General features: G+C 38.5%; 1 protein-coding gene across 1 annotated transcript in view; it reads left to right on the forward strand.

Moving 5' to 3' along the window:
- The first annotated feature begins 1,943 nt into the window (after positions 1-1,943).
- Positions 1,944-25,630, forward strand: part of LOC121389152 (A disintegrin and metalloproteinase with thrombospondin motifs 3-like) — a 55,442-nt gene continuing 31,755 nt past the window's right edge. The window contains exon 1 of the mRNA XM_041520761.1: positions 1,944-3,275. Coding sequence (XP_041376695.1) covers positions 3,228-3,275 — 48 coding nt within the window. The 5' untranslated portion in view covers positions 1,944-3,227. The remainder of the gene's footprint in view (positions 3,276-25,630) is intronic.

Genomic DNA, 25,630 nt, shown 5'->3' on the forward strand with positions numbered 1-25,630 from the left:
AGGTCTTTCTTTTTTTTTTGGTCTTTTTTTTTTTTCTTTTTTGTTGTTGTTAATTTTCTTTTCTTTTTTTCTTTTTTCCTTTTAAGTATGATGGGTCAGGTTTTAGACATACCTCATAGCAAATTCTTAACCTCTTACCCAACAATATTGACCTTGTCATGGGTTAAAATTCTAGTTTGTTTTGTTTTATAATACCATTAGAACACATCCCTTTATTAATCATCAGCTGTTGGATGTCAAACATTGGATTAAGTATAACTAATAGTGTTCAGAGGAAGCCTGCTACATGTTTGAAATTAACTAATAGTGTTCAGAGGAAGCCTGCTACATGTTTGAAATTAACTAATAGTGTTCAGAGGAAGCCTGCTACATGTTTGAAATTAACTAATAGTGTTCAGAGGAAAGCTGCTACATGTTTGAAATTAACTAATAGTGTTCAGAGGAAGCCTGCTACATGTTTGAAATTAACTAATAGTGTTCAGAGGAAGCCTGCTACATGTTTGAAATTAACTAATAGTGTTCAGAGGAAAGCTGCTACATGTTTGAAATTAACTAATAGTGTTCAGAGGAAGCCTGCTACATGTTTGAAATTAACTAATAGTGTTCAGAGGAAAGCTGCTACATGTTTGAAATTAACTAATAGTGTTCAGAGGAAGCCTGCTACATGTTTGAAATTAACTAATAGTGTTCAGAGGAAGCCTGCTACATGTTTGAAATTAACTAATAGTGTTCAGAGGAAGCCTGCTACATGTTTGAAATTAACTAATAGTGTTCAGAGGAAGCCTGCTACATGTTTGAAATTAACTAATAGTGTTCAGAGGAAAGCTGCTACATGTTTGAAATTAACTAATAGTGTTCAGAGGAAGCCTGCTACATGTTTGAAATTAACTAATAGTGTTCAGAGGAAGCCTGCTACATGTTTGAAATTAACTAATAGTGTTCAGAGGAAGCCTGCTACATGTTTGAAATTAACTAATAGTGTTCAGAGGAAGCCTGCTACATGTTTGAAATTAACTAATAGTGTTCAGAGGAAAGCTGCTACATGTTTGAAATTAACTAATAGTGTTCAGAGGAAGCCTGCTACATGTTTGAAATTAACTAATAGTGTTCAGAGGAAGCCTGCTACATGTTTGAAATTAACTAATAGTGTTCAGAGGAAAGCTGCTACATGTTTGAAATTAACTAATAGTGTTCAGAGGAAGCCTGCTACATGTTTGAAATTAACTAATAGTGTTCAGAGGAAAGCTGCTACATGTTTGAAATTAACTAATAGTGTTCAGAGGAAGCCTGCTACATGTTTGAAATTAACTAATAGTGTTCAGAGGAAGCCTGCTACATGTTTGAAATTAACTAATAGTGTTCAGAGGAAGCCTGCTACATGTTTGAAATTAACTAATAGTGTTCAGAGGAAGCCTGCTACATGTTTGAAATTAACTAATAGTGTTCAGAGGAAGCCTGCTACATGTTTGAAATTCTATATAGCAGTAAGTGATCTTTTATTATGGGTTTTCCTCACAGACAGGATAGTACATACCATGGCTGGTGTAACTAGCACTGGCTGGAACGGCGAAAAATAGCCCAATGGGCCCATTAACGCAGATCAATTGTAGATTGTCTGCGCATCAGGCAAGCATTTTACAACTGGTCCTGGCCCAGCTCACTAATGTGTGTGTGAAAGAAAGAAAGAAATGTTTTATTTAACGATGCACTCAACACATTGTATTGATGGTTATATGCATCAGACATATGGTTAAGGACCACACAGATATTGAGAGAGTAAACCCGCTGTCGCTACTTCATGGGCTACACTTTTCGATTAGCAGCAAGGGATCTTTTATATGCACCATCCCACAGACAGGGTGGTACATACCACAGCCTTTGATATACCAGTCATGGTGCACTGGCTGGAACGAGAAATAGCCCAATGGGCCCACCGATGGGGATCGATCCCACACCGACCGCGCATCGAGCAAGCACTGTACCACTGGGCTACGTCTCGCCCCTGATAATGTGTGTGAGAGTGAATTGTAGATAAATGTAGTTTGTGGTTAGTAGGTTACAACCACCTCTCAACACACTTTCTCATTGTTATATAAGTTACAAAGAGCTACGAGTGGTTCATAACTTGTGTCATGTGTATGCTGGCTTCCTTTCATCTCTCCGTTTTATCAAACACAGGGCAAGTGGGAGATATACTGCCACAATCATGTGGTCTGGCTGTATCTTCACATAAACAGATTAATCCACCCCTCTCGCCCCGAGTCTGCCCCTTTAACACTTCTCCTTCCCCTTCAAACACCTGCTCACTCCGCAGACAGATTATACTATCCACTACACTCTATATAGACAGCTTCATTTCTGACCAGTCCTTGCAGCCGAAAGACATTTGCAGCTCTCTGATTGGCCAGAGGGGGATTTGTGTACAGTGCCTACCTGAGCACCACAATGGTGGGATGTACACAGTACCCATCGGGTGTTACGGGAGTCACTGCTTGTTGAGTATGGCCAGATACCGGGATGTCAGTGGTCAGTTTACGGACACTTTTACCACGGATTAATAAAGGCTGGCTAGATTCCTCAGCTGATTTGCATATATGTGTGTGTGTTTGTGATGTTTGGAGGAGTTGAACGATGGACACTGTCATATGCTGGCCGTATTAACTTTCTGGCCAGTACCTTCAAGGATGATTAGTAAAATAAACATCAAAAGTACTTAGGATTGCCTTTTAAAATTCATTTTTAAATAGCTTGTCAGAAATGTGAAAAGTTGTTACTTATGTTTCAATGGATTAACTTTTGCTTGAGCCTACTGAAAGTGGATTAAAGGATTAAATATACACACATATATATATATATATATATTTAAATGAAAGCAACCACATTAATTCATCTGGAAATACATTAATAATAATTTTTAAAAGTGCTGTCAGTTTTGAAATCTTCATACCATGCCACTTCAAAGATAAGTTGAATTTACTGTATATTTAATTAAAATAAATGTAAGAACATTTTGACAGTTTTGTGAAAGGTCTGCCTGCCCAGTTTGTTTGAAGACTTCTTTCATTATTCTGCTTCCTGGAAATTAAACCTTCACTTGGTCAAGACTTGGAAGAAAGAGTCTGAGTGATCAGATTAAAAAACAATAAAAGAAAGAAGAAGTGAAGAGGGTGGAAAAAGGAAGAGCGGAGGCTGTTTGTGTATCCAACTTGCTGGACTAAGTATCTGTGATGGAGATGACTGTTTACTATGGCTGGGACATGCTACTGCTGCTCATGGTAATTACCTTATTTTTTTATGTTATTATTATCTTTTTAAATAATGGAGTAGAATGTAGCTCGGTGGTTAAAAGCCCCTTAACAGTGATGTGATGGGTTTCAGGGTTAATCCCCCCCCCCCCCCCACTTGGATCTGTGTCATATCAGTTTTATGGTATGTGCTGTCCTGTGTATAAAAACATTTGCTGATACAGGATAGTTGTATACCAGTAAAAATAAAATTCATTCCTTAGGTCATGCTCGTTCCAGCCAGTGCTCCACAACTGGTGTAACAAAGGCTGTGGTATGTACTATCCTGTCTATGGGATACTGCATATAAAAGATCCTTTGCTGCTAATCGATATCTGTGTGGTCCTTAACCATATGTCTCACGTCATATAACTAAATAAAATGTGTTGAGTGTCGTTAAATAAAACGTTTCCTTCCTTCTTTCCGTAGGTCATGTATCGCATTGATCATGTACATCTATAAGCTGCAGATTAAGCAGTGTGCTGGGATGTCATTATTTTTACTTACATTTTCATAATTTTCCTAAACCTTTTCTTTTCTCCTTTTGTGGGTTTTTTTTTAGGGTGGGTGGGATGAAAAGTAGAAATTGTGTCATTGTGGCCTAACTTACATTAGATATATGTGGATGGCAGTCTTTCCTTGGTAGAAGCATCCCTAATATAAAAAGAAACAACTGCATCATACATAATTCATACAACAAACACTGGCTTTTGGGTACACTTTTGCAGTTCTGGATGATAAAACATTTATCGCCTTCATCAAATAAAATAATTTGACATTTTTTTCTAGTAGAGCATTTGATTTCTATAAAACCGCCATTAATAAATTAATGCTCTAGGCACCTTCTACCATTTTTTTTTGTAATGGCCCTCAACTAATTCTGGCAATGCTGATAGATTTCATTTTAGCTGTCTGTCGGTTTCTGTTTATGTAACTGACATATGAACCATCATTAAGAAGCTGTAAATTAACAAGAAAAAAAGAGAAATATTTTTGCATTGAATATATTGTACATATACTGTACACCTAAAGAAATAAAAAGCTGTGTTGCAGGTGCTATATTGTTTTCCTTTTGTCAAAGACATATTTATAATAACAGGTATTGTAGGTTTCTGCCCAATACTGTTTTATAATCATAATAAGGTTAATATTTTGCCTGTATCCAACTAAGATCCAAATACGCTGCACTACGGTTGGTATATCAAATGCCATGGTATGTGCGGTCCTGTCTGTGGGAAAGTGCATATAAAAGATCCTTTGTCGCATTAGGATAAAGGTAGTGGGTTTCCTCTGATGACTACATGTCATAATTATCAAATGTTTGACACCCAACAGTCGATGTGCACCAGTGGTGTTGTCACTACATAGGTTACGCCTTCTGAATAGCAGCAGTGGATCTTTTATATTCACTTTCTCACATACAGGACAGCACATACCACAGCCTTTAATATACCAGTCACAGGGTATGGCTTGGAACTGGAACAAACCCTAATGGGCCTCTTGAAAGTGGTACAACCACTGGATGTAGGGTTAGCTCAGTGATTAGGAAAAAAAAAAAAAGTTTGTTGATACCACTAGAGCACATTAATTTATTAATCGTCAGTTGTTGGAAAGAAAGAAAGAAATGTTTTATTTAACGATGCACTCAACACATTTTATTTACGGTTATATGGCGTCAGACATATGGTTAAGGACCACACAGATTTTGAGAGGAAACCTGCTGTCGCCACTACATGGGCTACTCTTCCGATTAGCAGCAAGGGATCTTTTATATGCGCTTCCCACAGGCAGGATAGCACAAACCATGGCCTTTGTTGAACCAGTTATGGATCACTGGTCGGTGCAAGTGTTTTACACCTACCTATTGAGCCTTGCGGAGCACTCACTCAGGGTTTGGAGTCGGTATCTGGATTAAAAATCCCATGCCTCGACTGGGATCCGAACCCAGTACCTACCAGCCTGTAGACCGATGGCCTGCCACAACGCCGGTCATCAGTTGTTGGATGATCATATAGTCATAGAGGAAAGCTGCTACATTTTACATTACCGGTAAGGGATCTTGCCACAGACAGGACCTCACATACTACAGCCTTTGATATACCAGTTGCACAGCACTGATTGAGATTGGGGGAAAAAAACAATTGTTGACTGCATCCACAGAGGGGGTTCGAACCTGTGACCGGAGCACCTCAGATGAACATTCTACCAATTGAAGAACATAAACCTGTAAATCCCACCCTATCAGTGATTAGATTGCTTACCAAGGTATGATAAATCATGGGGTCGAGTTCATTTAGGGGACTCATAAAGTCATTTCCCATTCTGACTGATATTATATAGCTGGTATATCACAGGTTGTTGTGAGGTATGTGCTGATATAAAAGATATCTTGCTGTTTGTCAGAATAACTTATATGATGACAGAAGATTTCTTTGTGGACCATCTTGACCAAGTATCGGAATTGGGGGTATGCCATAGCCCAGTGGTAAAGCGCTTTCCTGGTGTGTGGTCAGTCTAGGATTGATCCCCATCAGTGCAGCCATCCAGCCAGTGCTCCACAACTTGTATACAAAGGTCATGGTATGTACTATCCAGTCTGTGAGATGATGCATATAAAGGATCCCTTGCTGCTAAATGAGTACCAGGAGAAGCAGGTTTCTTCTCTAATTATCTGTGTTGTCCTTAACCATATATCTGACTCCATATAACGGTAACCATAATTATTTAAAATGTGTTGAGTGTGTCATTAAATAAAACATTTCTTTCTTTCCATTTACAATACTAGTATGTTTAAACACCTAACAGCCACAGATTAAACGATGTATCGGTACATACTGATGTGGAGATGTGAAATATTATTTTCTTCTCTTTCAGTGGCGATTTTCTTTTGTCTCTCAGTATACTAGGAGTTTCTTTCTAGTTGACTGAATGAATGCAGTAGTCGTAGTGAGTGCTGAGCGGTAATGATTAAAACAGCTTTCATTTCTTATGGCAACAGCTTTAATGTACACACAAAGAAAAAAATATATTAAGGGAGAAATTTAATCATATTCAGTTTCTGAGTATTTGGAAAGGCTTTTAACAATTTGCAGTCTTCACAGCATACAGCGGGTTTTTCCCTGATTGTATTTTTAGTTTGTGGGGGGGGGGAAGGTCAGTGAGTAAAAGCTTTAGAGTAAAATGTGTTTTAATACAATAGGAGACGAGTTTTCTTTGTACGCGGTTATGGCCAAGTCACATTTTAGTAGCTATTTTAAAGTTAGTCATAGCTATGGGGTGGGGATATTTTCAACTTAGGTGCTTCAGTGTTGTTGAGAGGGGGGTTTGGGGGAGGGCGTAAATAAAGGAAAGGAATATTTGTTCAATGACACCCCAGCATATTGTTTTATTCAAGTTTTTTTAGGTGTGTGTGTGTGTGTGTGTGTGTGTGTGTGTGTGTGTGTTTGTGTGTGTGTGTGTGTTTCTGTTATACATATATATCATAGTTTAATAGTCACTTAATAGGTAAGTTTATTTCTTAAACATTTTTAGTTTTGGCCTATATTTTTTTTTTAAAGGTATATTGGTCTAAATTGTTTTGAACATTTGGGTTGGGTTTTTTGACATAGGAAAAGAATACTTGTTACATAATATCCTATCACAGTGTTTAATAAGTAGCTATTGGAAACAGTAATTTTATAGGTGTTTGGTTTTTGTGTGGGTTTTTTGGTGGTCGGTTGGATGGTTAGAGGAAGCTTTTATTTTTGTTTTGGTGTCTTTTTGAGGTAGCCCAGTGGTAAAGCGTTCGCTTGATGCACGGTCGGTCTGGGATCAATCCTCGTCGGTGGACCCATTGGGCTATTTCTCGTTCCAGCCAGTGCTCCACAACTGGTGTAACAAAGGCCCTGGTATGTACTATCCTGTCTGTGGGATGGTGCATATAAAAGATCCCTTGCTGCTAATCGAAATGAGTAGCCCATGCAGTGGGGACAGCAGGTTTCCTATCTCAATGTCTGTGTGGTCCTTAACCATATGTCTGACACCATATAACCGTAAATAAAATGTGTTGAGTACGTCATTAAATAAAACATTTCCCTCCTTCCTTCCTTTTGTCGAAAATATTTTGTAAAATTTTATTTTCAAAGAAAGTAATGTGAACCCACACTCACCCCAGCACAATATTTATCCAATGGGTGTTAGGTGATGATTACGAGACTTGGTTTATGGAACACTATTTTAAAAATCTACTGCACCATCTTTGTCACAACACAACCTTAAATAACTCAACCTTATTTTTCAGTTTCATTTCAACTTATTTTCATGTTTATATCCAATTAAGGTTCAAGCATGCTGTCCTGGGCAGCTCTCTGGGCTATCTGTCCAGAACAGTGAGTAGGTTAGTTGTTAGTTGTTAGTGAGAGAGAAGAGAGTGCTGAGGTCTTACACCTACTGAAATGTGCTCTGGGTGGGAGCCAGTACCTACCAGCCTTATGTCCGATGGTTTAACCACGACGCCACCAAGGCTAGTGACTCAAACTTAACTTCCAGCTTTGGAAGTCATTTTGGAGATAAATACTAAACACTATAAGCCTTTTTACTTAAAGAATTGGTTTATTTCAAGTTTTTAGAGTAATTTCAAATTATGATTTAAGATATTGGTTTTAGTAGAACAAGCAGAAGTTTGTTTTGTTTAATGACACAACTAGAGCACATCGATTAATTAATCATCAGCTATTGGATGTCAAACATTTGATAATTCTGACTCGTAGTCATCAGAAAAAACCTGCTACATTTTTCCTAATGAAGCAAGGAATCTTTTATATGCACTTTCCCACAGACAAGAAAACACATACCACAGCCTTTTGACCCAATTGACGTGCATTGGTTGGAATGAAAAAAAATCAGTTGAACGGATCCACCGAAGTGGTTTGGTCCTGTGACACAATCACCTCAAGCGAGGTGTAGCCCAGTGGTACAGTGCTTGCTTCATGTGTGGTTGGTTTGGGATCAATCCCCGTCAGTGGGCCGTGGTATGTGCTATCCTGTCTATGGGATGGTGCATATAAAAGATCCCTTGCTACTAATCGAAAAGAGTAGTCCATGAAGTGGCGACAGCGGGTTTCCTCCCTCAATATCTGTGTGGTCCTTAACCATATGTCTGATGCCATATAACCGTAAATAAAATGTGTTGAGTGCATCATTAAATAAAACATTTCCTTCTTCATCCTTCGACCAACTGAGCTAAATCCTGCCCCATTCAGTTTTTAAAGCCATTTTGGGGATAAATATTAAATGCTAAATCTTTTCACTCAAAGTGCTTGAACCTTAATTGGATATAGGCACGTTAATATGTTATCCAATTCACTTAAAACGTTGGTTTATTTTAAGTTTTTAAAGTAATTTGTTATGTACATCAGTATTAAAATGCTCAAAATTTGATTTAAGATGTTGGTTTTTAGCTTAAAATAGAACAAAAAGAGAATCACCAGCCGGTGTAAATTCTCAATGGTGGTCATGTGAATAATAAATAGTAGGTTGTGACCGTGACAAGTGAATGATATCGCCTCCAGTGCTCTTACTCTTGCTGCTAGTTGCATGTTAGTTAACTTGTGGTCATACGTCTTTCTGAAAGGGGAGACTGGGGAACTGATGATTCATCACTTTAATAGAACGGCTTCCATCCATCTGTCTGCATCTGGCCCATTTATCCCTAAAACCGTTAATAAATCTGTCCTTCCATCTCCTTTAATTTATACTTTCATCTGTAAAAAAAAATTCTGCATCCTTCAATCTGTTCATCACATACATCCATCTTTCTGTCCTTCCATCCATCCAATCAGACTTTTGTCCCATCCATTCATCCATCTGTCCATCCATTCATCTATTTCTCACATCCATCTATTCATACACCCATGCATCCAATCATCCATCCAATTCATGCATGCAGGCATCCATCCATCCATCCATCCATCCATCCATCCATCCATCCATCCATCCTTCCATCCATTCATCCATCCATTCATCCATCCATCCCTCCATCCATCCATCCACCCATCCATAAATCCATACATTCATCCATCCATCCATCCATCCATCCATCCATCCATCCATCCATCCATTTATCTGTTGCTTTATTCTTTTTTCCATCCATTGTCCATTTATTCTTCTTTTTGTTTATTTGATCAGAAGCTATAGGTGATATGAAAAGTTAAAAACAATCATTTAGTGACACCACTAGAGCTCGTTGATTTATTAATCATTGGCTATTGTATGTCAAACATTTGGTACTTTTACCTTTACCCCACCTCCCCCCCCCCCACCCACCTCCCACTGCAGTGGCTCCTAAATTTGGCCCTACATTTCTTCCTTCTTTTACACACCCACCTCCCCACGAGAAACAAGTTGATATAGAAACCACTTAGCTAAATTAATCCACACACACACACACACACACACACCAACCTCTGGCTCATCACCCAGTGTTCTATGTCACATGTGGATCATTTTTCTCTCTGATCTTCATGGCTCCTATATTCAGCCCTACATTTCTTCCTTCTTTTACATCCCACCGTACACAAGAAACTACTGAGCTACATTCACACACCCACCCCCTCCCCCACACAACCTCAGTGGCTCATTATCCAGTGTTCTATGTCACACGTGGATCATTCTTCTCCCTTATCTTCATGGCTGTCTTATCCCGTCTGCTTTTACCAGAGTTTTAATCTGGCTGCACCTACACATACAGTTTATTCCAGCGTCTAGAGCACTCATCCCCATCACACATCACACATAAATGGCTTTATAATTTCTCTTAGTGTTCACCTGATAGCACCCTTCAAGGGTTGGGGTTTTTTGGGTTTTTTTTACTTTCTTTTTTTTATCCTGTTGCCATGAAGGAAAAAAAGGAAGAAAAATAAACTTGTAAACTCCAGCTTGGTGTGCCTACTTGTTAAGAGCTGCTTCAGCAGTGATCATATGGGGGAAGTGGGAGGGGGAGGGTGGTAATGTTTTTTTGTACCCACCACCCACAAAATAAAATTTTGTTTAAACCTAGTATGCATAGAGAATAAGTTGCAGTAAACCCACTAGATATAAAATAATAAATTAATAAATTATTAATAAATTTTTAATAAATTATTAATAAATTATAAATAAATTATGGCACCTTCAATCTCGCCACCCCCTCCCCTCAATGTATTCAGTTGTGGGACAGCCCCAAGATAGGATGGATAGGATTATCACTTAATTAGTCAAGTTCTTATCTCTCCCGTGGTGCAGTGCTTGTTATTCGGCAATATCGGGTCCAAATATACTCCATATCTCACGTCAGTGATTCCAGGCTTTCAGTCCTGCGGAGACAAGTTTATGTTTTAATAATGTTGAAGTTGTTTTGTTTTGAGGGAGTTGTTTAACCCATGGCATGTAGTACATAACAAGTTGAAAAGGGTAAATCTTGTGATGCTTGCAGAGCTTGTGCACTGATTTTATTAAGTGAAAAATGTTGGGGGGAGTTTTCCTTGTAATATACTGACATCCAAAAGAAATTATATAAGGCTTGAAATTGTTTTATAGAAAACCAACAAACAGTATGGTGGGATATGAAAGTATCAAGAAGTTCAACATCTAAATGTCACAATGCATTTCGTGATACAAAATACATGCAAAGTGTTTTTAAAGTGGTTTCTGAATTGGTTCTTTTCGATTAGCAACAATATTTATCAAATTTTATGCATGTATGGTTTCTTTTTGACATCAGTATGTATATCACTTATATTACAAGGAAAACTCCCTCCCCCCCCCCAAACATTTTTCACTTAATAAAATCCTGGGTTCAAGCCAGCAGTAGTAATTTTGGGAGGGGTCTAATTCACAAAGCTTTCTTAAGCTCTTTTAAAAAGCATCACATCAGTCTTGCATATCTTTTTACATTGCTCCACGAAATCGCAAAGTAGCGAAAGTTTAGTGAATTAAGTTCGTGACATCTACTAGCATTTAATCTTATGCTTATATATATATGCTCTTGATGTACAAGCATTGTATTATAGGCAGACATCTCCACTGTCCTGGACAGGGGGTAAATGGTTAGTGGTAAATGAGAGAAAAGGAACGAATGAAATGTTTTATTTAACGACGCACTCAACACATTTTATGTACGGTTATATGGTGTCAGACAGATATTGAGGGAGGAAACCCGCTGTTGCCACTTCATGGGCTACTCTTTTCAATTAGCAGCAAGGGATCTTTTATATGCACCATCCCATAGGATAGTACATACCACAGCAAATGAGAGAGAAATGATGTGATACCCTTATACTTCTCCAATGTTAAACTGACACTGACAGACCCTAGGTTTTAAACACTGTGGCACATTGTTCACTGTTAGAGACGTTTTAAACACTATGGCACATCGTTCACCCTTAGAGCCGTTTTAAACACTATGGCACATCGTTCACCGTTAGAGCCGTTTTAAACACTATGGCACATCGTTCACTATTAGAGCCGTTTTAAACACTATGGCACATCGTTCACCGTTAGAGCCGTTTTAAACACTATGGCACATCGTTCACCGTTAGAGCCGTTTTAAACACTATGGCACATCGTTCACCGTTAGAGCCGTTTTAAACACTATGGCACATCGTTCACCGTTAGAGCCGTTTTAAACACTATGGCACATCGTTCACCGTTAGAGCCGTTTTAAACACTATGGCACATCGTTCACCGTTAGAGCCGTTTTAAACACTGTGGCACATCGTTCACCGTTAGAGCCGTTTTAAACACTATGGCACATCGTTCACCGTTAGAGCCGTTTTAAACACTATGGCACATCGTTCACCGTTAGAGCCGTTTTAAACACTATGGCACATCGTTCACTATTAGAGCCGTTTTTATTACCATAATTGAAATCAGACATTACATAGATCTTATTGTTTAGATTATCCATTTCTGTACATGTGAAATGTTTCTGGTCATCTTGGTGTTTTCATTACCATGAAATGCAGTTTTTTTAGGGGGGTTTTAAATACACTTACCTCTGAGAAGTAGCAGTTATGGAGACAAGCTTTGGTCTACTTTTTAAGAATATTTCTCCATTTCAACATCATAGACTCTATTGTAACTTTATCCAAATGTGTTAGAGGTTTGCAGATTAACCTATATTTTTTCTCATTCCAACCATGGCATCACAACTAAACAAAGGCCGTGGTATGTGTTTTCCTGTCTGTGGGAAAGTCCATATAAAAGATCCCTTACTGCATCAGAAAAAATGTAGCAGGTTTCCTCTGATGACTACGTGTCAGAATTACCAAATGTTTGACATTCAATAGCCGATAATTAATTAATGTTCTCCAGTGATATCGTTAAACAAAACAAAACTTCTTCTATTAACCCATGTTAGTGTTCATTTTCACGGGTTCAAACTAGGGTCTGAGACTTTAAAGTTCAAGTTTGTTAATTTAATACCACTAGAGCACATTAATTTATTACTGATCAGCTATTGGATGTCAATCATTTGGTCATTCTGTCACATAATTTTCAGAAGAAACCATCTCTATTTTTCCAGCGCTTGCCTGATGTGCGATCAGTCTAGGATCGATTCCCGTCAGTGGGCCCATTGGGCTATTTCTCGTTCCATACAGTGCGCCACAACTGGTGTAACTAAGGCTGTGGTATGTACTATCCTGTCTGTGGGATAGTGCATATAAAAGATCCCTTGCTGCTAATCGAAAAGAGTAGCCCATGAAGTGGTGACAGCAGGTTTCCTCTCTCAATAGCTGTGTGGTCCTTAACCAGATGTTTGACACCATATACCCGTAAATAAAATGTGTTGAGTGCATCATTAAATAAAACATTTCCTTTCTTTTCCTTTCTATCTAGGCATCTTTTATATGTACTTTTCCACAGACAGGATAGTACATACTGCAGTTGTGGGGAATTGGTTGAGACCTAGTTAGAGGATGGATCCACCGAGGGGGCTGTTTCGGGGTGTGAGCCAATACTGGGATGTGAACAAGCAAAGGGATGTGAAGCCAATACATACAAGCCTTAAGTCTTATACTGTTGTAGTTTAACCACTATGCTACCACAGTCAGTTGTGGTATTACAAGTAAAGGATCTTTTATAGGTATTTTCCTACAAACAGGACAGTACATACCACAACATTTGAGGTACTAGTCATGGGGCACTGTGTGGGATCAGAAAATGAATCAAAGTCCACTGAGGGTGAATGATTCTATGCTCTGCATGGGGCAGGACATAGCCCAGTGGTAAAGCACTCGCCAGATGCGCAATCAGTCTAGGATTGATTCCTGTCAGTGGGCACATTGGGCTATTTCTCATTCCAGCCAGTGTACCACAACTGGTATATCAAAGGTCATGGTATGTGCTCTCCTGTCTGTGGGATGGTGAATATAAAAGGTCGCTTGCTACTAAAATATAAGTCACAATTACCAAATGTTTGACATCAATAGCCGGTGATTAATAAATCAATGTGTTGTTGTTAAACAAAACAAAATTACATTCTGCTTCCACGTTCAATGTGTTCAACCTGCTTGGTCCAGAAGTTCCATTACTGAACACATTCAAATATTTTAATTACATTCTGCTTCCACATTCAATGTGTTCAACCTGCTTGGTCCAGAAGTTCCATTACTGAACACATTCAAATATTTTAATTACATTCTGCTTCCACGTTCAATGTGTTTAACCGGCTTGGTCCAGAAGTTCCATTACTGAACACATTCAAATACTTTAATTTTTTTAACTCGTTCAAATATTATCTTGAAAATCATTTATTTACATTGGTGTTTGCGAGTAGTTATAGTTATTATAGATATGGACATCATTTGACCTGTAAGAACATTTATCATTCCATCAAAGCTATTGACTTGAAGACAGATTCCTGTTTGATAAAGTTCTTTATTGAAAAACCACTCAGGTACTCCAGTAGAAGCTAGCACACAAGGATCAAACAGAATGAGTGTTATAATGGTATAAGTTTAACAAATGTTATGGCTTGTCTGATTCAGTCCGTTTTCAGAGTGTTATGATTTTCCCAATTCCCCACTGACATAATAAGAGCATGGTATGTGCTATCCTGTCTTGGAAAAGTGCAAATAAAAAAATATTTACAAATTTGACGACACAATAAATACTTGATGTAAACTGTTACAACTGCTACCATAAAATGTTGTGAAACACTAATTCTGCTTCTTTTTGAGAATAATTAGTTACATGTAGTGAATATCATTTTTGCAATGGATTTATTTTTTACAATTTTGTTGCTCTGATTTTTATCGATTATTCATATATTATTCTCCATATCAAATAGCACAAAACAAAAACAAAAACAACTCACATTAGTTTAAAGACATCTGATTGGCTCCTCCAAATAAAAGAAAAAGAAAGAAAGGAAATGGTATATTTAACAACGCACTCAACACATTTTATTTACGGTTATATGGCGTCGGACATATGGTTAAGGACCACACATATATGGAAGGAGGAAACCCGCTGTCACCACTTCATAGGCTACTCTTTTCAATTAGCAGCAAAGGATCTTTTATATGCAGCATCCCATAGACAGGATAGCACATACCATGGCCTCTGATATATCAGTCGTGGTGCACTGGCTGGAGTGATAAATAGCCCAATGGGCCCACCGACGGGTATCAGTCCCAAACTGACCGCGCATCAAGCGAGCACTTTACCACTGGGCTACCATCCAAGTAATGACTTGGATAATGAGGCCATACCATCCAATGAAATAAGCACAACTGAAATTGATTGCTCTGTGACATATATTTTAACATGAAAAATAATTGCTTTGTGATTACCTAAGTTAACTACAAGGCCAAGTGCCGTAAATAAGTTTTAGTTGGAAAACACATTTAAATTTCTTTTCAAGCTTTTTGAGGATATTTAAGAAATAAAATACAATATTTGTGTCTCTTAGATATCATTGAACTAAACAACCAAGTTGTTTAAACTCATTACATATATGTTTCAGTGGAAACAACTTGAACGATAAATGCTACCTAACGGCCACTCATGATAATATCTTTATATATTAAAGTGGCTAAACGGTGCTTAACTGGGTGATACAGTTTGAAGCTTCTACTCAAACGGTTACTAGTAGCTCGTAGGAAAACTGTGAAAACACTTGAATCCTATGACGTCTCACACTTTCAACAGGTGCTCTACCACGAAGCTGAAATCCTTATCCTTATTTCACAGATTCATGCATTCATTAAACGGTCTGTTTGATCGTTTGTTTACAGACGTCTCATGAATCTTTTCACAGACAGGTCACCTCGATTGGAACAAATGTATCGTTGGTGTGGACATGATGACCACAGGTCACAGAGGTCAGAGAACAGTGGTCATTGTCTCCACACTGAATGGACATGACAAGGAGTGGACCGGTCAGTTGACAGCCTACATGGTCTACACAGTGCGATGGTCTGGGTATGATGTAACTCCGGCAAAGTGGTCTCACTGCTGGTCTGCACAGTGCAATGGCCTGGGTATGATGTAACTCCAGCAAAGTGGTCTCACTGCCGGTCTACACAGTGCAATGGCCTGGGTATGATGTAACTCCGGCAAAGTGGTCTCACTGCTGGTCTACACAGTGCAATGGCCTGGGTATGATGTAACTCCGGCAAAGTGGTCTCACTGCTGGTCTACACAGTGCAATGGCCTGGGTATGATGTAACTTCGGCAAAGTGGTCTCACTGCTGGTCTACACAGTGCAATGGCCTGGGTATGATGTAACTCTGGCTAAGTGGTCTCACTCTCAGTCTACACAGTGCAGTATAACTCCGGCAAAGTGGTCTCACTGCCAGTGTACACAGTGCGATGGTCTGGGTATGATGTAACACATGCAAAGCGGTCTCACTGCCAATGTACACAGTGCAATTGCCTGGGTATGATGTAACACATGCAAAGCGGTCTCACTGCCAGTGTACACAGTGCGATGGCCTGGGTATGATGTAACACATGCAAAGCGGTCTCACTGCCAGTGTACACAGTGCGATGGCCTGGGTATGATGTAACACATGCAAAGCGGTCTCACTGCCAGTGTACACAGTGCGATGGCCTGGGTATGATGTAACACATGCAAAGTGGTCTCACTGCCGGTCTACACAGTGCGATGGTCTGGGTATGATGTAACACATGCAAAGTGGTCTCACTGCCAGTGTACACAGTGCGATGGTCTGGGTATGATGTAACACATGCAAAGTGGTCTCACTGCCGGTCTACACAGTACGATGGTCTGGGTATGATGTAATACATGTAAAGTGGTCTCACTGTCAGCCGGCCGGTGCTTGTTTGGTGCTTCTTTGGCTTGTTTTGATAGCCAACACTGAGCTTATAATTACTGTGTGGCCCACACACACACACACAGAGAGAGAGAGAGAGAGAGAGAGAGAGAGAGAGAGAGAGAGAGAGAGAGAGAGAGAGAGAGAGAGAGAGAGAGAGAGAGAGAGAGAGAGAGAGAGAGTAAAGTAGCAAAGGCTCTTTTAAATGCACTTTTGCATTTACAAGACGGTACATACCATTACCTTTGATATATCAGTCATGGGGTTATGGTTGGGATGGAAAAACTAGAGTCTACCGATAGCACTTCATTCTACAAGTAAGTGATTTTAAACTGGCTGTTTGGTATCTAATAGATGGTAATTTCAACACTTGGTTTAAAACAGGGAGAGGGAGGGAGAGAGACAGAGAGAGACAGACAGATAGAGACGGAGAGAGACAGACATACAAACAGAGATCAATGTTGCCGCATAAGCTATTTCTATATGGTGTCAAAATTACCAAATGTTTGACATCCAATAGCCAATGATTAATAAAATCAATGTGCTTTAAACAAAACAAACTTTTAACTATTTCTATAAGGTGTCTAACATATAATAAGGTGAAACCCACTATTGCCTCATAGGCTATTCTTATGAATTAAAAGAAATATGTTTCACCTATCTTGGAGACAACATAATATAGATGTTACTTTTTCAATGATGGTCGAGCTCTCGCCTGAGGTGGTTGCGCCACAAGATCGAACCACCTCGGTGGACCATTCATCTGATTGTTTTTTTTTCTTGTTCCAACCAGTACACCACAACTGGTCAAAAGCCTGTCTGTGGGAAAGTGCATATAAAAGATCGCTTGCTGCTAATGGAAAAATATAGCAAGTTTCCTCTGATGACTACAAGTCTGAATTACCAAATGTTTGAAATCGAATAGCCGATGATTAATTAATGAATGTTCTCTAGTGATGTCTTTAAACAAAACAAACTTGTTTTTTCAATAATGGTGACACTGCATCTACTCCAATAAAGATCACATGGTATCTTGGATATTAAGCCTAAGATTAAACCTATACTTCACTGGACGTTTATAGTCCGTCCCACAGGGAACGCCTTTTTTCCATACTATGGAATTCACTACAAGTTATTTATTTCTGAGCTGATTGATTTGTAAATTGTGCACAATTAATTTTTATTTATTATTTTTTATTTCTAAAACACTTTTACTTTTTTTCTTACATCAAACCAAACTGAAATTATTTACAAAAAAAAACATTTTTATAGAATGATGGGACGGACTATAGGTTATCAAGTTGTTAACTCAGGGGACCAGTGGTGGTCTTGCAGTCTCTTGAGGCCAAAATCAGGGGATCAGTTATTTGTATCAGCCCAAACTGCCTCATTTCACAGCCTCTAAAACAATTGGAAATCATTAGAGCCATCCTGTCAGAGGGATTGATCCTTTAACCACCCACACCCCAGGTCAGCACTCTAACAATGAGCTGTCTATATCTCCCATTTCATATCAAGTTTGTTTTGTTTAAGGACACCACTAGAGCGCATTGATTAATCAATCATCGTCTATTGGATGTTAAACATGTGGTGATTGTGACTTGTAGTCATCAGAGGAAACCCAGTACATCTTTTCTAATGCAGCAAGGGATCTTTTATATGCACTTTCCCACTGACAGGATAGCATTTACCACGGCCTTTGATATAGCAGTCGTGGTGCACTGGCTGGAATGAGAAATAGCCCAATGGGCCCACCGATGGGGATCAATCCCACACAGACCGCTCATCAAGCGAGTGCTTTACCATTGGGCTACGTTCCGTCCACCCACCCATCCACCCATTCACCCCCCATTCACCCCCTCCATTCCATATAATAACATGTGAACAGCTCTGGGACTTTAAGCTGGAGGTGTCGAAAGGTCAGAATATTTCAGGATGTTGGACCAGAGACCATAAAGAGCCCAGCTGCTAGGCTGAGTGCTGGCTACATAAGTTAGCTGTTTTGCACCAGTCGCTACATGCCACGCATTTCAGCACTGTCCATCGGAGAATCAAGATTTTCTTGTCAGGTGTCGGAAATATCCTCAATACTAAACTGATATCAGTAGGGTGCTTAGTTAACAGTTTGTGCATTGGTAAAATACTTGTATCTTATTTCACAGGGTGTGGGATGTATCCCAGTGGTAAAGTGCTCACTTGATGTGCAGTTGGGTCTGGGATTGATCCCCGTCGTTGGGCCCATTGGGCTATTTCTTGCTCCAGCCAGTGCACCATTACTGGTATATTAAAGGCTGTGGTATGTGCTATCCTGGCTATGTAATTGTGTATGTAAAAGATCCCATATGTGAAATTACCAAATGTTTGACTGATTGATTAATAAATCAATGTGCTCTAGTGGTTTTCGTTGAACAAAACAAACTTTAACTTTTAAGAAAGTTTTTTTTTTATGTTGGTTAAGATTAACAAGTATATGTCATGATGTAGTGTTTATATAACTTATTGTAATAATTTTTTTTTTAAACTTGCAATTATGGGTTAAAATATGTGCATTTAAAAAATCTCCTGCTTTTTCAACACACACCTCCTGCTTTTTCAACACACACCTCCTGCTTTTTCAACACACATCTCCTGCTTTTTCAACACACACCTCCTGCTTTTTCAACACACATCTCCTGCTTTTTCGACACAAATCTCCTGCTTTTTCTTGACTAAAGGTTGACAGGTCTGGTACAAGTTCTCATGTAGCACATTTAGTCATTTTCTACTTTTTATATTTTATTACCAAAATTTGTAGGTTTTACATGTGATAGATATTTCAAATGTTGTATTTAAAAAATAGATAGGTAGGCCTCCCATATAGATATGTTGCTGGTCATTACTGGGGAGTTTATTATAGAGCATGACCATGGAAATCAAGGTAGTCACTTAGTCTCTGTGCGCGGAGGTCAACACCAGATGTCCAAAGTGAGACGAATGTCTGAGTGACCAGACTGAATCATAATTACTGAATCAAGATGGACATATCATATGTTAATATAAGACTCCATCATATGTCTGGGATCGATCCCCGTCAGTGGGCCTATTGGGCTATTTCTTGTTCTAGCTAGTGCACCACTAACTGGTATATCAAAGGTCGTGGTATGTACTACCCTCTCTGTGGGATGGTGCATATAAAAGATATCTTGCTGCTAATCGAAAAGAATAGCTCATGAAGTGGCAACTGCGGGTTTCCTCTCTCAATATCTGTGTGGTCCTTAACCATATGTCTGATGTCATATAACTATAAATAACAAATGTGTTGAGTGCGTCATTAAATAAAACATTTCCTTCCTTCCATCATATGTGGTCATGTGGGATAGAAAAAGTACACCCGAAGTGATGGAAATTTTGTCCACCGAGGAGTGTACATTTTCTGTCCCACATGACTTCATATGATGGAACCGGCCTCGGTGGCGTCGTGGCAGGCCATCGGTCTACAGGCTGGTAGGTACTGGGTTCGGATCCCAGTCGAGGCATGGGATTTTTAATCCAGATACCGACTCCAAACCCTGAGTGAGTGCTCCGCAAGGCTCAATGGGTAGGTGTAAACCACTTGCACCGACCAGTGATCCATAACTGGTTCAACAAAGGCCATGGTTTGTGCTATCCTGCCTGTGGGAAGCGCAAATAAAAGATCCCTTGCTGCCTGTCGTAAAAAGAGTAGCCTATGTGGCGACAGCGGGTTTCCTCTAAAAACAGTGTCAGAATGACCATATGTTTGACGTCCAATAGCCGATGATAAGATAAAAAATCAATGTGCTCTAGCGGCGTCGTTAAATAAAACAAACTTTACTTTACTTTCATATGATGGAGTCTGTTTCTCTCATCCATTCAGTAAATAATCTATTACATGTATTTTAAATACTTGAATAGACAAAGATGGCTAAAAAAGGTAACTGCTTTATATGACCATTTTATCGTGCACTATTGTATTTGCCATGTTTGTTTCATGTGTTAAATAAAATTTAACATTACATATTAGCAAGATAGCTTTTATAATGAAGGTTTCAATAACACAATATTGATCTAAAACTGTTGTCATATCACCATCTCATATTAATATTATGTCATATATTAGCAACGATGTCATGTTAAGCAAAAGCACATGATATTCCATGAAACATAAACATCTCATATTAATATTATGTCATGTATTAGCAACGATGTCATGTTAAGCAAAAGCACATGATATCCCATGAAACATACACATCTCATATTAATATTATGTCATGTATTATCAACTATGTCATGTTAAGCAAAAGCACATGATATCCCATGAAACATAAACATTTCATATTAATATTATGTCATGTATTAGCAACGATGTCATGTTAAGCAAAAGCACATGATATCCCATGAAACATAAACATTTCATATTAATATTATGTCATGTATTAGCAACGATGTCATGTTAAGCAAAAGCACATGATATTCCATGAAACATAAACATTTCATATTAATATTATGTCATGTATTAGCAACGATGTCTGACCTACATATACCTAAGGATCACGAGGAAGGATAAGAAGGAAGGAAATGTTTTATTTAACTGACCTACACCTAAGGATCAAGGAAGGAAAGAAGGAAGGAAATGTTTTATTTAACGACGCACCGCACTCAACACATTTTATTTACGGTTATATGGCATCAGACATATGGTTAAGGACCACACAGATATTGAGAGTAAACCCACTTTCGTCACTTCATGGGCTACTCTTTTCGATTAGCAGCATGGGATCTTTTATATCCACCATCCCATAGACAGGATAGCACATACCACACCCTTTGATGTACCAGTCGTGGTGCACTGGCTGGAGCGAGAAATAGTGCAATGGGCCCACTAATGGGGATCGATCCCAAACTGACTGCACATCAAGCAAGCGCTTTACCACTGGGCTGCGCCTCACCCCTTAAGATCAAAGAAAGTCATCAACATATGGAGGAATATTATTAGCAGAAAGATTGATCATTTTATTCCTGGTTAAACATGTTAAAAAGTTTTATCAGACACTTGGGTACAGTGTGTGATAAAAACAAACTGTTTTTATGGATTTATGGATCTTTTTTCACACATGTGTTGTAGAATGTGATAGAAGAGACTAACTTCTGTTACATGGGTTACTAGCTCAGTGATAAAGCACTCTCCTGATGCCCGGTCGGTTTAGGATCAATTCCTGTTGATGGGCCCATTGGGCTATTACTTGTGTACCAAAACTGCTATATCAAAGGCCATGGTATGTGCTATCATGTCTATGGAAAAGTATATATATAAAAGATCCCATGATGCTACTATAGAAAAATGTAACAGGTTTCCTTTCTAAGACTATACGTCAAAATTTATGATAAATAAATCAATGTGCTCTAGTGTTGTCATTAAACAAAGAAACACATACAATGAAACCTCTCAAAACCGGACCCTCTGTAAACTGGAATTCCCTCAAAACCGGACGTTTTTTATGGTCCCTTTTTAAATATCTGTACAGAAGAACCTCTCTAAACCAGACACCTCTTATAATCTGATATTTTACTTGGTCCCTAGGGTGTCTGATTTAGAGGAGTTTCACTGTATATGTGTTAATAGTATGTGTTATCAAAAACAACAAATGATGTTCTCACCAATGTGTGTGTCAGAAATTCTATAACCCACAGCACCTGAGAACTGCATCCCACCCCTGTATCGACCGAGGGAAATCCCTTACAACTTGTTTTACACTTCAGGTCAATGCATCCACTGAGCTAAGGTCTGTTCCCCACAAGGTATAGATCTCAAGCGCAGATAGCACAGAAGTTATCTGCTTTTTTATTATTTAATGTCTGCATAAAAACATTAAAACATGACAGCATGCTTGGATACCTGACTGTTAGACTGAATACAGCCATAAAATTGTGAAAACAGATACGAGGGTAAATAAGAACTGTCGGCCAGTCTAAACGTACCAGTATTATACTGCTGCTTAATGTTTCATGAGATACTTTTCTGCTATACTAGTACCGTGGTGGTTTTAAATACAAACTGTGTCGACCAGTCTAATCGTACCAGTATTATACTGCTGTTTTATGTTTCATAAAATACTTTTCTGCTGTACTAGTACTGTGGTGGTTTTAAATACAAACTGTGTCGACCAGTCTAATCGTACCAGTATTATACTGCTGTTTTATGTTTCATAAAATACTTTTCTGCTGTACTAGTACCGTGGTGGTTTTAAATACAAACTGTGTCGACCAGTCTAATCGTACCAGTATTATACTGCTGTTTTATGTTTCATAAAATACTTTTCTGCTGTACTGGTACCGTGGTGGTTTTAAATACAAACTGTGTCGACCAGTCTAATCGTACCAGTATTATAATGCTGTTTTATGTTTCATAAAATACTTTTCTGCTGTACTAGTACCGTGGTGGTTTTAAATACAAACTGTGTCGACCAGTCTAATCGTACCAGTATTATACTGCTGTTTTATGTTTCATAAAATACTTTTCTGCTGTACTAGTACCGTGGTGGTTTTAAATACAAACTGTGTCGACCAGTCTAATCGTACCAGTATTATACTGCTGTTTTATGTTTCATAAAATACTTTTCTGCTGTACTAGTACCGTGGTGGTTTTAAATACAAACTGTGTCGACCAGTCTAATCGTACCAGTATTATACTGCTGTTTTATGTTTCATAAAATACTTTTCTGCTGTACTAGTACCGTGGTGGTTTTAAATACAAACTGTGTCGACCAGTCTAATCGTACCAGTATTATACTGCTGTTTTATGTTTCATAAAATACTTTTCTGCTGTACTAGTACCGTGGTGGTTTTAAATACAAACTGTGTCGACCAGTCTAATCGTACCAGTATTATACTGCTGTTTTATGTTTCATAAAATACTTTTCTGCTGTACTAGTACCGTGGTGGTTTTAAATACAAACTGTGTCGACCAGTCTAATCGTACCAGTATTATACTGCTGTTTTATGTTTCATAAAATACTTTTCTGCTGTTTTTGTTTAAATAAAAAGCTGTACTAGTACCGTGGTGGTTTTAAATACAAACTGTGTCAACCAGTCTAATCGTACCAGTATTATACTGCTGTTTTATGTTTTATAAAGTACTTTTCTCCTGTACTAGTACTGTTTTTGTTTAAATAAAAAGTGTCGACCAGTCTAATCGTACCAGTATTATACTGCTGTTTTATGTTTTATAAAATACTTTTCTGCTGTACTAGTACTGTTTTTGTTTAAATAAAAAGTGTCGACCAGTTTAATTGTACCAGTATTATACTGCTGCGTAGTATTTCATGGGAGACTTTTCTGCTATACTAGTACTGTAGTTTTTTAAAAAGGAGGAGAATTTTTTTTTTTTTTGGTGGGTAAGACATTGGATATAGGTCAATGGTAGCATGCTCATCTTTGTATAATCCATTGTCATTTTGTTCCCATTCCAACTAGTGCCCACTTGTGTATTAAACACTATGGCATGTGCTGTCTTGTCTGTGAGAATGTGCCTTTGTAACACTGCAGTGCCAGAGATGTCCATGAGATATTTCCTTGTATATTAAACACCATGGTATGTGCTGTCTTGTCTTTGAGAAGGTGCCTTTATAACACTGCAGTGCCAGAGATGCCCATGAGATATTTCCTTGTATATTAAACACCATAGTATGTGCTGTCTTGTCTTTGAGAAGGTGCCTTTATAACACTGCAGTGCCGGAGATGTCCATGAGATATTTCCTTGTATATTAAACACCATGGTATGTGCTGTCTTGTCTTTGAGAAGGTGCCTTTATAACACTGCAGTGCCGGAGATGTCCATGAGATATTTCCTTGTATATTAAACACCATGGTATGTGCTGCCTTGTCTACGAGAATGTGCCTTTATAACACTGCAGTGCCAGAGATGCCCATGAGATATTTTCTATTTTTCACATTGTGGCATACTGAGCTAAATTTAAAAGAAAGAAAAAAATCCTGTGCTGCTAATGGAGAAATATAGTGAGTTTCCTCTACTAGCCACATCCACTAGCCCTACTTTACTTTAAAGTAAATACAATTTTACTAATAGTAATAATCAGATATGTCACCCAAAGAGGGAGATAGAGTTTAAAAACATTAAGATCTGGGAGTTAGGAGTGGGGCCAGAATATTCATATTTACCAAATAGACTTAAATGCAGCATTTGACAATTTTTTTAACTAGCCATCAGGCATGGTAATAGTAGTTATTTACTAGCCCAACACTGAATATCACTAGCCACAGGAGTGGGGCTATCATAATCTAGAAGCCCTGAATATGTCAGAAATTCCAAATGTTTGACATCCAGTAGATAATGATTAATTGATTAATGTGTTCTAATGGTGTTGTTAAACAAAGCACATTGATTTATTAATCATTGCTATTGAATGTCAAATACATGTATTTAGTAAATTTTTATATTATTATAGTCTTAGTGAGGAAACCTGCTATATTTTCCCATTAGTAGAAAGGGATGTTTTATATCCACCATCTCGTAAACAGGTTTGCACATACCGTGGCCTTTGATATACCAGTCATGGTACAATTGCTGGAACGAGAAATAGCCCAGTGGGCCCACCGACAGGGATTGATCCCAGACTATCAGTATATCAGGTGAGAGCTTTACCACTGGGCTGCGTCCCACCCACATTATTAAACAAAACAAACTTTCATTTCCAATGTTGGTAAAAGTTTGTTTTATTTAACGACACACCACTAGAGTACATTGATTTATTAATCAACGGCTATTGGATGTCAAACATTTGGTAATTTTGACATATAGTCATAGAGAGGAAACCCGCTACATTTTTCCATTAGTAGAAGGGGATCTATTATATTCACCATCCCACATACAAAATAGCACATAACATGGCCTTTGATATACCACTCGTGGTGCACTGGCTGGAATGAGAAATAGCCCAGTGGGCCCACCAATGTGGATCAATTCTAGACTGACCACACATCAAACGAGAGCTTTACTACTGGACTACGTCCCACCCTCCAGGCACGGTGGAA

Source organism: Gigantopelta aegis, chromosome 14 (assembly GCF_016097555.1).
Source record: "Gigantopelta aegis isolate Gae_Host chromosome 14, Gae_host_genome, whole genome shotgun sequence".
NCBI lineage: Eukaryota > Metazoa > Mollusca > Gastropoda > Neomphalida > Peltospiridae > Gigantopelta > Gigantopelta aegis.